At 47.8% G+C, this 17,167-nt stretch overlaps 1 protein-coding gene across 1 annotated transcript; it reads left to right on the forward strand.

Moving 5' to 3' along the window:
- The first annotated feature begins 2,803 nt into the window (after window positions 1–2,803).
- COX5B (cytochrome c oxidase subunit 5B) lies at window positions 2,804–16,862 on the forward strand. The gene is made up of 4 exons (XM_075342928.1): window positions 2,804–2,969; window positions 12,516–12,586; window positions 15,511–15,610; window positions 16,621–16,862. Exons 1-4 carry the CDS (start codon window positions 2,873–2,875, stop codon window positions 16,731–16,733), a joined length of 381 nt encoding a protein of 126 aa, XP_075199043.1. The 5' UTR covers window positions 2,804–2,872; the 3' UTR covers window positions 16,734–16,862.
- The last annotated feature ends 305 nt before the right edge of the window (window positions 16,863–17,167 follow it).

The following is a 17,167-nucleotide window of genomic DNA, read 5'->3' on the forward strand; positions in this document are numbered from 1 at the left end:
ACAAGGTAGAGCTTGTCAATGTTAGGTCAGTGACTGGAGAAGGATGTTCGGGAAAACGGTTGATCCACATTGTAATGGGTAAAAATCCATTCTGAGGTATAGAATATAACTTCATATAAGGCTATGTTACATCAGAATATAAAATATCAGCTGCTTTTCATCCAGAAAAAAAAATGATTTTTTTTATCTGTAAAGTTAGCAATGTGGAATTAGGTTTTGGCGTTCCATGTGACATTCGGAGGAGGTAAGAGAACAGCAGCATTTCTCACATCTCCTGAATGCCAGTTTCATCCACAAGTTACATAAGGTAGAACTGCAGAACGTGAGCCCCTTTCTTACAGTGTATGTGACAGCTGTGTTGTACAGACAGCACCAGAATCTAACTACTGTGATCACAACTAGCTCCAAACACAGCTTAAAGGGGTGCTCCAGAGAGATAAAGCTTCTTCTACTGTCCCTGCCCTCATAAACTATAACGATGAGATGCACAGTGCTGCTCCTCACCCTCACACTACCTGTAAGTGAGTGTGACAGGAGCTCCTCTCACTGCTCCCCCTCCCCTCTGGGACGTTACATCCCATATCACATTCTGAGACTCCATAGCCTTTGATCTTTGTAATTGAGGAACTTCGTGGGAACCGCTGGACTACATCGTACCTGGGAACTTTGCTTTCTAATTCGAGAAAGAGGGACAGTGTCTTGTTTTCAGTTTTTTCCATATGTGGACTACATGGGAATCCCTGGACTACAGCGGACCCGCATGGCTTTTTCTTTTCAATAAAATGGTGAACCAAGGAAAGAGTCAGGGAGGGTGTTTTCAAATAAACCTTTTTTGTGTGTGTGTTTTTTCTCTTTACTTACTGGTCGAGTAATCAGGATGTCTGATAGATGTCTCTCCATTACTAACACCCGGTCTTCATGTCATCTGACATTACACAGCTGACATCAACCCCAACTACCATTACCCCCATTGCCACCGCACAGGGGCATCGGGAAGAGCAGAGCAAAGCATTAAAATCTGAGCATCTAATGTGATGCTACACTTCTGTGGTGGCTGCGGGCTGGTATTTTTAGGCTGGGAAGGGCCCAATAACCGTGGACCTTTCCCGCCTGATAATATCAGCTCACAGCTGTCCACCTGTTATATAAAAAAAAATTGTTTAAAAGAACAGAGAGTCCTCAGTTTTGGATAAGAAAAATATGTCGCTGTCCAGTTGTGCGCGTTTCTTCAGAAGTGTCTTTAGTTCCATAAAGATGCGGTACATTCTGTTCTTTTAAACAATTTTTTTTTTATCTCTACTGGCTAACACGGTACAAAGATATATTTTACTTGCACCTGTTATATAGTTACATAGGTTGAAAAAAGACTTAAGTCCATCTAGTTTAACCTTCTTCCACCAATTCTACATTTTGTCCCTAAGTCCCTTATAACCAACAATGTTGTGTACTGAGGAAATCATCCAGCCCTTTGTTAAAAGCTGTTATAGTATCTGCCATTACTACCTCTTGTGGTCGGCATTCCACAGTCTGACTGCTCTAACTGTAAAGAACCCTTTCCTATTTAGCTGCCGGAATCGCTTTTCTTCCACTCGCAGTGAGTGCCCCCTGGTTATCAAAAATAGGGAGGACCCCACACAATATATTTTATTACTATTTTATTAGGTTAAACCAGTCTAAATACTCTTTAATGCCACATGGAAGGCACTAAATGGTGCAAGTGTATAATACATAGGGGGTTGGGAGATTTCATACCTGCAGGATAACATTTATCTAGCTATATCTTTATAGTGTATGTTTGTGTATATTGGAACATGGGTGGTTATAGTGTTTCTTATGAGCTGGTGGGTGGCACGGTGGCTCAGTGGTTAGCACTGCAGTCTTGCAGCGCTGGGTTTCTGGGTTCAAATCCCACCAAGGACACCATCTGCAAGGAGTTTGTATGTTCTCCCCCTGCTTGTGTGGGTTTCCTCTGGGTTCTCTGGTTTCATCCCACACTCCAAAGACATACAGATAGGGACTCTAGATAGTGAGCCCCAATGGGGACAGTGCTGCCAATGTATGTAAAGTGCTATGGAATTAATAGCACTAAATAAATGTATATTATTATGGTGAAGGTTATAATTCTGCATGACAGTATATCACTATAATCTTTAATAATAAACGTGTTTCTTTGCTTTAGGTGACTTCCTGTTTGCTCTGCTGCCTGTTTCAACCAACTTTATTGAGACTAAAAAGCATGCAAAAAACTGCATCAAAACCGCAAGTGACCTTAGGTGCCGGATTGACGTGGAATTTCAGCTGCATCAGAAACCGAGCAACCACTGATGGTGGGAACGTAGCCAAAAAAGGGGCCAAGTGGGACTGTGGTTGTGTATATACCTCACTGTATGTGCACATATGAGGCGGGGGCGAGCACTGACTCTATACAAGCTCAGCACACTCGCCCTCTAGTGGTCCGTACATCGCTTATATTACACGTGTCACTCTCCCCCTAGCGGTCTGCACTGGGATCGCTCACATCATCACGTGTCACTCTCCCCCTAGCGGTCTGCACTGGGATCGCTCACATCATCACGTGTCACTCTCCCCCTAGTGGTCTATACTGGGATTGCTCACATCATCACGTGTCACTCCCCACCTAGCGGTCTGCACTGGCATCACTCACAATACACGGCATACACTCCCCCTAGCGGTCTGTATTACCGACGTTCACATAATCACGTGACACACTCCCCTAGGTATCTGTATTACCGGCCTTCACCGCGTCACGTGACACGCTCCCCCTGGCGGCCGCTTCTGGTATCGCACCGGACGTGACGCACGGCTTCCTGGGATCGTCCTCTGTGTGCGGCCGCCGGTTGTAGAGTTTATCATGGCTTCAAGGTTACTGTTCCGCAGCGCTGTCCGCGCCTTCACCAGGACCAGCGCCGTGCGGGCGGCCGCCCCAGCCCGGTACATGGCCGCTGGAGGTGAGCGCGGCAGCCTGTACTATGTGTGGGATTCAGTGTCCGCTGCGGCTTCTGTATGGATGTCACCTGTCTGTATAGAATAGTGGGGATCTCACCACGTGACTGCCCGTTCCATTCATCCAAGTTGAGGGGGTCATGAATTGATTGAGCACCCCCGTCCTGTGGAGTGGAGGCGTCCATCACTGACCTACAGTGGGGGCATGGGTAGGTCCTGCGGGGGTGATCTGGGTGGGAAGTGTCCATATCACAGCTGTCCCCAGGTCAGGAGTGGGCGTCTGCTCTTATTTTATCCCCTCTGGTGTGCGGAGTGTTCTGTTGTTTATTCCTTTTACTGTTTGAGATCTTCGCCTTGTTATTTATATGGTCGGTGTCTGTGTGTGGCTTATAGGATCCTCAGGTGTGTATCTTTATTCTGCTTTGCATAATTATGCAGTGACCCACACCCCTTTGAAACCCAATAAAAAATGGTCGATATGTCAGGAGCCCTATGACAACTTGAAAAGGAACAAAAGGTGGAAAACTCAGAGGAGCACCAGGGGTTAAAAGCAGAAACTGACCACTATGCATCGGGCGACTGGTTTTCTTTTAACTTTATCCACATTGCAAGGTGTGGGGGGCCGGTGATGCCCACTGATAGTCGCCGATCACACGCCAGCGGGTATTGTATGTATGTATATATATATATTGCGCCATTTAATCCATGGCGCTTTACAAGTGAAAGAGGGTATACGTACAACAATCATTAACAGTACAAAACAGACTGGTACAGGACGAGAGCGGACCCTGCCCGCGAGGGCTCACAGTCTACAGGAGGAGAGAGGACCCTGCCCGCGAGGGCTCACAGTCTACAGGAGGAGAGCGGACCCTGCCCGCGAGGGCTCACAGTCTACAGGGGATGGGTGAGGGTACAATAGGTGAGGACAGAGCTGTTTGCGCAGTGGTCTACTGGACTGAGGGCTATTGTAGGTTGTAGGCTTGTTGGAAGAGGTGAGTCTTCAGGTTCCTCTTGACGCTTTCCACGGTAGGGGAGAGTCTGATGTGCTGAGGTAGAGCGTTCCAGAGTATGGGGGAGGCACGGGAGAAATCTTGTACGCGATTGTGGGAAGAGGAGATAAGAGAGGAGTAGAGCAGGAGATCTTGTGAGGATCGGAGGTTACGTGCAGGTAGGTACCGGGAGACTAGGTCACAGATGTATATTGTGTTGCCATCCCCCACTCTCCAGCGGACGCAGAAATGAGTGGATCCGGTATACCCTTGTAGAAGGTGCACGCCTCGTTGGTATGTCTGTGCACCAGAATATAAGTCTATGGCATCTACAATTTCCCAGTTTTCGTGTGTGTACTGTAGAGTCGGACATTTTTGTACATACTTGTGCTAAATTTTGCAGCAGAATTGGTGTAGAGAGAACGATAACACCCCATCAGTGAACAAATGATTAAGGGTTATTTTTTCTTAAAGGTAATCTGTTTCCAGGTCTTTGCTGTGTCACCTGAGAGCAGCATAATGTAGAGACAGAGATCCTGATTCCAGTGATGTCACATACTGGGCTGCTTGCTGTAGTCTTGAAGTAAAAGGCCAGATTGCTGAACTGCACCCATCACCACTAATTGGCAGCTTTCTGCCTATGCACAGAGTACATGGAAAGCTGTAAATCAGTGGTGTGGGCTGGGTCATACAGAGCTCATGAATATTTCGGACTACCTGGCAGCAGGTTTACTTGTCCTCTGGTGATACTACTGATTAAAACAGTGATTTTATCAAAACTAGAGCAAGCAGCCTAATAAGTGACACATCACATCATACTGCTCTCCGATTAGGGGACAAAACCCACGTCCATGTACTCCCCAGGCCATGGCTGCTGTTATATGTGATAGCAATAGTTTAATCGTTTAGATGCCACTGTCAATCATGGCGGCATTTAAGAGGTTATGAGGAGGTTGGTTTAGATGCCATCGCCCCTTGCTTCATGCTGTGCTAATGACAAAGTGCTGATTGGCTGTTTTGTCAGTCAGGGGCCTAATGAAAGCCCCCGTGTCAGCCTGTATCTGGGCTCCATAAGTGACTGTTAGGCCCTAGAGCTTTCCCTGAAAAGCTGACCCCACACGGGCAACACTCGGAGCAGTATTATTCAGTGGGGCTGATGACCATTATCACACATGACCGAATGTGCTTGTGAGGAAAAAGCCGCATAACACCAGTGTCTCCTGTATTGTGGACAGGAGTCTCCTATTCAAGTCTGAGATGGGCGCACACAAAAACATCGTTTTTATACAGCTACATCGCAGTTAACATAGGAAACTGTATGTGTTCTTGTTTTGTATATTATTTTATTCACTGCTGATGTGTTAAAAAAAAAAGTTTTATACAGTCGTATTTACCCTTAAAGGGAACATGTCGCCATATTTGTCCCCTATAAGCTGTGGCCACCACCAGTGAGCTCTTATATACAGTATTCTAGAATACTGTATATTATAAGACCCCGGGCCACTGTGTAGAACGTAAAAAAATGTATATATTTTATAATACTTGCTTAAGGGACAGTCCGGTCTAATAGCCGTCGCTGGTCTCGGCCCAGCACCTCCTGTATTCCTTCCATCGCCGTCCTCCTTCCCAGCCCTGTATGTATGACTCAACCTACATCATCCACACAGTCCGACATTGCGGACCTGCGCATGCGCACTTTAATCTGCACAGCTGAGGGTTAGAGCAAGGTTTTGTAGTGCACATGCTCGGACTGTCTTAGGCTACTTTCACACATCAGTTTTTTTCCATCAGGCACAATCCAGAAAAAAAGGAATAAAACGGATCCAGCACCGGATCCATTTTATCCCCATTGATTTGTATTAGCGCTGGATTGTGCTGGATGGCATTGCGTTGTATCCGGCGTTTGCCGGATTCGGCATAATTGGCTAATGCGGCGGCCGTATGGAATGTCACTTGTAACATTTTTTTGTCTCTGACAAAAAAAACGCATCGTGCCGGATCGGCACGATTTGCAATGGACGCCAGATCTGGCGTAATGCGGCAAAAACTGGATGCAGCCACCGGATCCGGTTTTTTAAAACTGAGCATGATCCAATTCATTGTAAAAAAACGGATCCGGCAAAAAAACGGACGAAACGGATGTAAAAACGGATGCACCGTTTTTTACAGATCCGGTATACCGGACCCGGCAAAAAAAAGCATCAGGCGCATCCGTTTTTGCATATTCTGCGTCGGATCCGTTGTTGCATCAGGCACACGCCGGCTTGTGCCTGATGCCAAAAACTGATGTGTGAAAGTAGCCTTGGACCTTTCCTTGCTCCAGCATATTATAGTACCTTGATCTGCCCTCAGCAGGCAGATCATTGTGCGCCTGCGCAGGACCGCAATGTCGCACTGTGTGGATGATGTAGGTCGCGTCCTCCACACGGAGCAGGGAAGGAGGACGGCGATGGAAGAGAGGAGGTTCCGGATCGAGACTAGCGACGGTTATTAGATTGGACTGTCCCCCAGGTGAGTATTATAAAATATATATATTTTTTTTTGTTCTACAGAGCGGTCTGGGCTCTTATATACAGTATTCTGGAATGCTGTATATAAAAGCTCACTGGTGGTGGCCGCAGCTTATAGGTGAAGATCTGGTGACAGGTTCCTAGCTATACACCTTTTCTGTTGAGTTTCCAGCAGGTTTCTGCTTTTCTGCTTCTCTTCCGGTCTGCTGTCACTCATCACTTCCTCTTTAGATTCTCTGCTTTCTTCTGAGTACATTTCCTATCATCCCTTTTGCAAAGGCTGCTTTCACACTACGGTTTTTTAACATGCGTCATGAACGTTTTTTTGCTGCAAAAGCGGATCCTGTTTTTGCAAAGAAAAACGCATGCAAACACGTTATTTTGCAGGATCCTGTCACTTGAAGTTTATGGGCGGGCATTGGAGTCATGTGATCGGGAGTGAGGGGAACTGAACGTGATAGACTGGGAGCCGGCATCTGACAGCTGCGGAGGCTCGTGACCAAGTTAAACATTGGGTAACTTGCTTGGATACCCGATATTTACCTTTGGTTACGAGCGTCTGCAGCTGCTAGGAGCAGGGCTGCCTGCTCCCTGCCCATGTAACCAAGATAAACATCGGGTAACTAAGCCCGTGTTTACCCGATATTTACCTTGGTTATGAGCGTCCTCCGCTCTCAGGCGGGAGGGAGGGGGAGAGACAGACTGATCACGCCAGGCTGGTTTCTGGGCATGCTCAGTAGAGCAAGCCGGATCCTGTCTATCAGCATGCCAGCGTTCACATGCGTTTGTGTGCAGTATAGTCAGGATCCAGCAATTTGCAGTATTTGGACGCAGCTCAAAAATGCTACAAGTAGCGTTTTTGAAAAATGTTAAAAAACTGCAAGTTGCTGGATCCTCACTATAACGCACGCAAACGCATGTTGACGCGAGTCCATTGCAAATGCATTGAAATGAAAACTCATTTGCACTGGATCCGTGTTTGCGTTAAAAACGTTAATGACGGATGTTAAAAAAACGTAGTGTGAAAGCAGCCGAAGCCAGCAGTGAGCTCAGCCTCTGTAACTCCGCCCACACCCCGCCCACTTCTCCTTCAGCTTCACACACCACACCAGCACCATCTCCTGTCCTGGACTCTGCTGGTAACACAAAATACACAAAGCACCAGAACAGCCGCCCGGGGATACAGATGATCCCGCAGCTTCCAGCACCCAGAGAGGAGGGGGAATCTGAGGAGGCCGGAGCGGCTCAGCCACAGATCATGTGAGGAGAGCAGCTCAGGCTATAGCAGGATTTACAAACGCAAAATAATGAAAGATGGCTCACATGAAAGGGACGTGCAAAGCAGTGGCCATCCCTTTAAAAACTATAAGTATATGATATTTGGTATTACTGAGTACACACAGTAATTGCCGGCTGTAATACACTTATACCACACAGTGACCATGTCGCCTCCCCAAAAAATAAAATAAAAAGTGATCAAGACATTGTATAGACCCCTATATAGTAATGATAAAAAAGAAAAAAAAAAGCCCTTATACAACTATATTGCCCAAAAAGGTAACTGAAGCCAGTTTTTTTTGTGTTTGGGTTGTTTTTTTTTTTTTTGAGGAGGTTCAATTTCACCCAATTACTTATTGCTTATTTTTCTTTGAGTTACATGATAAAGTACCGTAAATAACATCATTCAAAACTACAACTCGTCCTGGAAAAAAAATAGGTCGTACTTCTATGTTAATGGGGGAAAAATAAAAAAATACTTGTGGCTCTTAGGCTATGTGCCCACAGGACTATGTAGCCGCGGAAAACCTGTGGATTATCTGGATTTTCTAGATAAATCCGCAGGTTTTAGCAAGTACAGACACTCCCCATGTTATCCTATGGGACATGGGGAGGGCTGTGTCCATGCTGCGGAATGTGCGGCTGCGGAATATGCTGCGGATGTCTCGCAGCCGCACGAAACTGTATGTCAATTATTCCTGTGGAATTCCCGGCCCTCCACTATAGAGATAGAAGCCGCGACTTCCGCAGGTAAGCCGCATGAATGTCCGCAGGTTTACCGCAGCTATTTCACTGGAATCCCGCAGCAGCGTATAGCTGAGGATTCCGGGGAGCTGCTGCGGGAAACCTGCGGACGTACCTGCGGGTACAGAGTCCTGGGGGCACGTAGCCTTAGAATGAGGGGAGAAATAAATGAAAGGAGGAAAATAAAAAAGCTCCATGGCCTGGTCTCCAAGAGATTACAGTGCTCAGTATCCTATAACTCCTAGCTTACTGGTGGCCGGTTCTGCGCTCTTCTGTCTCCGGGTTTTGCTTTGCGTCTTTGTCTTTTTGACGGGAAGAACCGCATCAAATCTTACAGAAGCGGCAGCCAAGACTTTGATGGATTCTTCAGCGAAGCCTCGGGTCTTGTTGCCTTTCTGTGTGAGGCCTGATATGCAGTCTGTACAGTAGCATATAGAGCAGGGGTCTCAAACTCGGCTGGGTGTATGGGCCGCACACAGAAAAAAAATAATTTGAGGGGCCGCATTCTTTTCAGGACAAAGTGACATTGGTAGTGGTACCATATTTGATATATATATACACACACATTTTTTTTGTAAGTAATACAGTTTTATTTACAATAAGCACTGCATAGTAATTTTGGCCAACATCTTGTAGTAATGTGCCCCATCCTGTTCCCCATTCTGTAAAAATGTGCGCGTCCTTGCCCCCTTGTAGCAATGTGCCCCATGCAGGTCCCCTTCTTGTGGTAATGTGCCCCATATGCAGGTCCCCTTCCTATAGTAATGTGCTTCATGCAGGTCCCTTTCTTGTATTAATGTGCCCCATGCATGTCTTCTTGTAGTAATCACACACACACACACACACACACACACACACACACCCTGTGCAGGCTCAGCTGACACACACACACACAAACCCTGTGCAGCCTCAGCTAACACACACACACACACACACCCTGTGCAGACTCAGCTAACAGACACACACACACACACACACGCACGCACACCCTGTGCAGCCTCAGCTGACACACACACATCCTGTGCAGCCTCAGCTAACACACACACACCCCCTGTGCAGCCTCAGCTGACACACACACATACACACACACACACACACACACACACACACACACACACACACACACACACACTGTGCAGCCTCAGCTCACACACACACACACACTGTGCAGCCTCAGCACACACACACACACACACACTGTGCAGCCTCAGCACACACACACACCCTGTGCAGCCTCAGCTCACACACACACACACACACTGTGCAGCCTCAGCACACACACACACCCTGTGCAGCCTCAGCTCACACACACACACACACACTGTGCAGCCTCAGCACACACACCCTGTGCAGCCTCAGCTCACACACACACACACCCTGTGCAGCCTCAGCTCACACACACACACACCCTGTGCAGCCTCAGCTCACACACACACACACCCTGTGCAGCCTCAGCTCACACACACACACTGTGCAGCCTCAGCTCACACACACACACTGTGCAGCCTCAGCTCACACACACACACTGTGCAGCCTCAGCTCACACACACACACTGTGCAGCCTCAGCTCACACACACACACTGTGCAGCCTCAGCTCACACACACACACACACACACACACACACACACTGTGCAGCCTCAGCTCACACACACACACACACACACACACACACACACACACACACACACTGTGCAGCCTCAGCTCACACACACCCTGTGCAGCCTCAGCTCACACACACACACCCTGTGCAGCCTCAGCTCACACACACACACCCTGTGCAGCCTCAGCTCACACACACACGCACACACCCTGTGCAGCCTCAGCTCACACACACACGCACACACCCTGTGCAGCCTCAGCTCACACACACACGCACACACCCTGTGCAGCCTCAGCTCACACACACACACACCCTGTGCAGCCTCAGCTCACACACACACACACACACACCCTGTGCAGCCTCAGCTGACACACACACCCTGTGCAGCCTCAGCTGACACACACACCCTGTGCAGCCTCAGCTAACACACACACACCCTGTGCAGCCTCAGCTAACACACACACACACACCCTGTGCAGACTCAGCTGACACACACACACACACACACACACACACACCCTGTGCAGCCTCAGCTAACACACACACACACACCCTGTGCAGACTCAGCTGACACACACACACACACACACGCACGCAAACCCTGTGCAGCCTCAGTTGACACACACACACACACACACACACACCCTGTGCAGCCTCAGCTGACACACACACATTCTGTGCAGCCTCAGCTAACACACACACCCCCTGTGCAGCCTCAGCTGACACACATACACACACACACACACACACACACACACACACTGTGCAGCCTCAGCTCACACACACACACACACACACTGTGCAGCCTCAGCACACACACACACACACTGTGCAGCCTCAGCACACACACACACACCCTGTGCAGCCTCAGCTCACACACACACACACACACACTGTGCCGCCTCAGCTCACACACACACACTGTGCAGCCTCAGCTCACACACACACACTGTGCAGCCTCAGCTCACACACACACACTGTGCAGCCTCAGCTCACACACACACACTGTGCAGCCTCAGCTCACACACACACACACACACTGTGCAGCCTCAGCTCACACACACACACACACACACTGCAGCCTCAGCTCACACACACACACACTGTGCAGCCTCAGCTCACACACACACACACACTGTGCAGCCTCAGCTCACACACACACACACTGTGCAGCCTCAGCTCACACACACACACACTGTGCAGCCTCAGCTCACACACACACACACACTGTGCAGCCTCAGCTCACACATACACACACACACACTGTGCAGCCTCAGCTCACACACACACACACACTGTGCAGCCTCAGCTCACACACACACACACACACACACACTGTGCAGCCTCAGCTCTCACACACACACACACACTGTGCAGCCTCAGCTCACACACACACACACTGTGCAGCCTCAGCTCACACACACACACACTGTGCAGCCTCAGCTCACACACACACACACACTGTGCAGCCTCAGCTCACACACACACACACACTGTGCAGCCTCAGCTCACACACACACGCACTGTGCAGCCTCAGCTCACACACACACGCACTGTGCAGCCTCAGCTCACACACACACGCACTGTGCAGCCTCAGCTCACACACACACGCACTGTGCAGCCTCAGCTCACACACACACGCACTGTGCAGCCTCAGCTCACACACACACGCACTGTGCAGCCTCAGCTCACACACACACACACACACACACACACACACACACACTGTGCAGGCTCAGCCAACGGCAGAAAAACACACACACACACACACAAAAACACACACACACACACACAAAAACACACACACACACACACACACACACAAAAACACACACACACACACACAAAAACATTCTATTCACCTATCCTCCGTCGGCTCAGCAGCATGCAGGCATGTGGACCCGATAATGATCACAGCTCCTGCCTGTCACTGCTGAACTTTCTGCCGGCGCGTGCAAAGCACTCAGAGCAGTTCTCACTGCTCAACAGCCACTGGCCAATCATAGGTAAGCATCTGAGGTCATATGGAGCAGGTGCTTGCCTCTGATTGGCAGGCGGCTGTTATTGTGTTCTGCAGCGAGAACTTTACTGTGCCCGGCAAAGGCAAAACTGTAAAGTGAAATAGATAGCTGGCAGCTTCGGCCCCTGCACCGGTCGCCATCTTTACCGGGTCCATGGGCCAGCGGGCCGCAAGAAGCCACCTGAAGGGCCGCCCACGGGCCGCGTGTTTGAGACCCCTGATATAGAGTCTTTAGCTCCATGCCACCGAGACCACGTTTGCCGCTGTCTATTATGGGATTGTTCTCCACCTTAGCAGTAGTCCTGGGCTTCAGATAACAGGAGCTCGGTAATTCTTTACCGCTGTCCCTTTATTGCGGGGGGCGTCTGATTGTCTTCTCATGTCACAGCACTGGTTCTGTGTCCACAGGTATTCCCACCGATGAAGAACAAGCCACCGGGCTGGAGAAAGAGATCATGACTGCACTAAAGCACGGTGATGTAAGTAATCAAAGATGGCTTGATAAATGCAGGGAGAGTATTTTAAGATCTTAGACTCTGTGCGCACTAGAAAAAAGATTTTTCTTAAGGAATTTCTTGAGTGAAGGATTAGCGAAAAAACTGTGGGAAGAAAGGCACAAATAGGGTCTTACCCGGTATTATAGGCTATAGTATTCTCTGCATTTTGTCCTGAGGAAGAGGACGGATATGTCCTTGAAACGCGTAGACCTGTGAAAATAAAGAAAAGAGATTTACTAACTTCATCTGGACTCCTGTGGTTTGGCGCGGTATTTAAACCTGCTTTTCTCCTGTTGTCTGAAATCACTTGAGTGAAGGATTAGCGCACCTGCGTTAAAAAAAAACGCACCGAAAAACGCATGCATTTTTACCGAGTTTTGGTGCGGTTTTTTTGCAGGTTGGTCCCTGCGTTTTTTAACACTAGAAGTCCCAGAGAGGGGTCATTTGACGTTTTTACCATTAAAACCCTATGGAGTTCGAAATTCCTGGGACTTATAGTGTTAATGCTTTAACAGCAATAAATAATATAGATAATAGATAATTGATAAATAGATGCATAGACAGATAGATAATGGATAGATAGAAAGATGGATAGATGAATTAAATTTACAAAAAAGAAAAAAAAGTGAGGTCCCCCATATCTTTTGTAGCCAGCTAGGGTAAAGCAGACAGCCGCAGCCTTCAGACCACAGCTGGCAGCTTCACCTTGGCTGGTAATTCAATACAGAGGGCACCCCACGCTGTTATTTTACATTAAATAAATAATTTAAAACAAAAAACGTCAGTTCCCCCCAAATTGGATCACCAGCCAAGGTAAAGCGGACAGCTGTGGTCTGGTATTCTCAGACTAGGGAGGTCCACAGTTATTGGACACTCCCCAGCCTAAAAATAGCAGGCCACAGCCGCCCCAGAAATGGCGCATCCATTAGACGTGCCAATCCTGGCGCTTTGCCCCAACTCATCCCGTTGCCCTGGTGGGGTGGCAAACTGGGTAATAAATGGGGTTGATACCAGATGTGTAATGTCATGGGGTTATTGATGTTATTGATGTCACGCGTCTATCAGATACCTGACATCGCCAACCCAGTCAGTAAGAAATAAAAAAAAATAGACAACAAAAAAAGTTTTATTTGAAAAAACACTCCCCAAAACATTCCCTCTTTCACCATTTTATTGAAAAGAGCAATCTAATCCGGGTCCGGCGTAATCTAATAAGGGGGTCCCACGACGATCCATACCATAGTCCCTGTCCCAGTCAATGAAGAACAAAATGTTCCCCATTGGCTGCGAGAGCAGTGCAGTGACCTGAGCTAACATCAATAGGTCAGCCCAGGTCACTGCAGGGGATGACGAGCGCTGCTGTCAGGTGTTTAGATGAGATCATTACCTGCTGTGACGATCTCCTGCACTCCTGACATCAGTGCTGTCACTGCCTTCTATGCCCGCCGCGTTCTCAGCAGTATCGCGGGAGCCTGTGATGTCACCGCTAGTGACGGTCTCTGGCTGCCCGAGAGACGTGAACGCGGCGGGCATAGAAGGCAGTGACAGCGGTGACGTCAGGAGTGCAGGAGATCGTCACAGCAGGTAATGATCTTATCTAACCATCTGACAGCAGCGCTCTTCATCCCCGCGGCTGCCCATACTGTAGTGTGAGACGCTGCTGATACTGCAATGCGAGCCAGCCGTGGGGCTGGAGCGGGACACAGACTGCACGGGCACCCGACCGAGGTCACACGGAAGTGCTTCCGTGCAGCGTCCAGGGATTGAGTGTGATCTGTGTTTACTCTCTGCACGGCTTCCTCTTCCTGTCATAATGACATCACTTCCCTGCAAAACGCAGGCAGAGATGTACATTATGTCCCGAAAAACGTGAAATAACGCAGGAAAACGCAATCAAACGCACAGAATTTGCTGCCTGCGTTATTCCATGCGCTATTTCATGATTACATTAGTCAATGGAGTGAATAATGCAGTTAGCTGCAGAAAATAAGTGACATGCTCATTATTTTTCTTAAGAAAATCTACTGAAAGAATTTTCTTAAGAAAATAACGCAGTGTGCGCACAGCTAATTTTTTTTGCCATAGGTTTTGCTGGGAAATGTCTGCAGAGAGGTTACAAGAACGTAGTGTGTGAACATAGCCTTATACTGCCAGGCTAGGGCTATATGCAGACCCCCGACTTGAAGTATGGGAGTGACATAACCCACACTGTTATATTCCCGTTACGGCGGCATCTATACGATGGTCTTCTACTACTCGCTCAACACTACTCAAATTATCAGATTCCCTTACTCCGTGCCACTCAGTATTTGTTAAAGCGACTGTGGTGATGTCACTTATACGGCAGATGTCATCTACATCAACATCACTCCTGAAACCATTGATTGGCTGCAGCGGTTACATGAGAATAAAGGTCTGAAGATAGCGCTGTAGGGGATAAGGAAAGCTGATTTATTTATTTTTGTGTATTGAAAAAAAAAAAATGAAATTGAAAAACCCCTTTAATCAACTACGATTAAACAAGTTGCCCGGTGCCTCAAGTCGGGAGCCGTTGGACACCCTGACAGCCGTGTGGACCTTATGTCACCGGTGGTTGTGTTGTCCAGGGCCCCAGAATTCTCTTACAACATATTGTGCCCCATATTCGTCATGTGTTTTTCTAGCAGATCCATATTCTTGTCATATAAGATATGCTGACCGTAGGGGGCGCCAGGTTATCTTATTTTTGTTGATGATGTGGATGGTTGTCACATTAGTAGGTAAAGTACTCAGCACAGATGTATGACCTCTACAGTATCAGGGATTTGGGTTCTCCTACTGTTATCCTCTTGGGATGTGGAGTCTTTTGTTATCACATTGATGGACTTCTCCATGTTGTGCAGTAAGATTATACGTTCTTCTTCCAGGATCCATACAACGTACTGAAGCCCAAGCATTATAAAGGCACCAAGGAAGATCCTCACATTGTCCCCTCTGAGAACAACCAGAGGATCGTGGGCTGCATCTGTAAGTCTGACATTTATTTCTTCATGACCTTGACGTAAAATAAGAAAGATTCAGAAGTGGAAAGGTCACTGCATATTGTGGAGGGAGCAGGAGACAGCTTACAGTTGTAGCTTTCCTTATCTTATACAGGTGTAGGACACTTTGCCTTGGAGAAAGCATAGTATATTATGCTGGTTCATTGTACTGTGTACCCCATAGATAGCTAATTTAGGGGTGTCCCCTGATATAAAATAGGTTGGGTAGTCATAATGTGACCGAAGTATTGTCGGGTGGGTGGTTTTTGGGGTTTTTTTTTGTTGAGGGGAAAGAAAGATTCACAGGAACCTGGTCCAGCAGCCATGTCGGTGGCCCATGGCTGCTGACCAGAGCACAGTGAACCTCCTCCACATGGTGTTGTACCCAGTATTCTGATCAGAAGAGGCGCCAGAGATGATGACCGGTAGGAAGAATATCTCAGGGCTCTGGTAGGTGGCTACAGACCACTGACGTGGTCGCAGGATGAGGGTAAGAGGCTTCGTGGAACATCTTCCTTTTATGAGGTTAGGTTGCACTAGTAGAACACTAACAAACGAAATAAGCATATACCCCACTGTAAAAAATAAGTGTGTGTGTGTGTGTGTATATATGTATGTATGTATGTGTGTGTGTGTGTGTGTGTGTGTATGTATATATATATGTATGTATGGATGTGTGTGTGTGTGTGTGTGTATATATATATATATATATATATATATCTATATCTATATCTATATCTATATCTATTATAAACACCACACTGTTTGATAAAAATAAAGCGTAAAGCCATCCCACCGCAACAGTGTACCCTAGTCGGGACAGTCCCTAATCCTTTAGTAGGGCCACTAACAATAGGGGGCAAGGTTACAATGTCCTTCATTGCTCTATGGTCACATCCACTGATGGACCTGGTTCTCGATCACTCTTCTGCCATTGTTATGGGGTTCGGTACGTTCTGCCGCTCTCATCCTGATATCTGTCATTTTCACACGCAGGTGAGGAGGACAACACCGCTGTCATCTGGTTCTGGCTGCACAAGGGTGAGGCCCAGCGCTGCCCGTCTTGTGGCGCTCATTACAAGCTTGTACCTTCTGGTCACCACCACTGATGGACAACACAGCAGCCGCACGTCTTACTTGTTGCTATTGTGTCTGTTACCTGAATTCCAGTTTACATTGTATTTTACTCCACTATGGCCTGGGACCATTCCAATAACAATACATTAACCCAGCCTGTACTTCTTGTGTCTCCTCTTTATTTCTGTCGCTCGCCCGCCAGACAGTTGTGCACTGGTCCTTGTGCAACAATCGTAAGTCATCCCCATGGAGGTGTGTTCTAGGAATTCATGTGGGAATAAACTCCAGGTACATCAACTTGTAGAGATCAATGGCAAATCCATGATCTGTATTCAGAGTATCTGTGCCCCTTGTTCCACACAGTCAGTGAGGCAGCAATACCCTGCTGAGGGCATATATACTGCAGAACTTACCACTTGGTGCCACATGTAGTGACACACCGCCTGTATTCTCAATCCTAGTCATT

This window comes from Anomaloglossus baeobatrachus, chromosome 4, assembly GCF_048569485.1.
Source record: "Anomaloglossus baeobatrachus isolate aAnoBae1 chromosome 4, aAnoBae1.hap1, whole genome shotgun sequence".
Classification (NCBI taxonomy): domain Eukaryota; kingdom Metazoa; phylum Chordata; class Amphibia; order Anura; family Aromobatidae; genus Anomaloglossus; species Anomaloglossus baeobatrachus.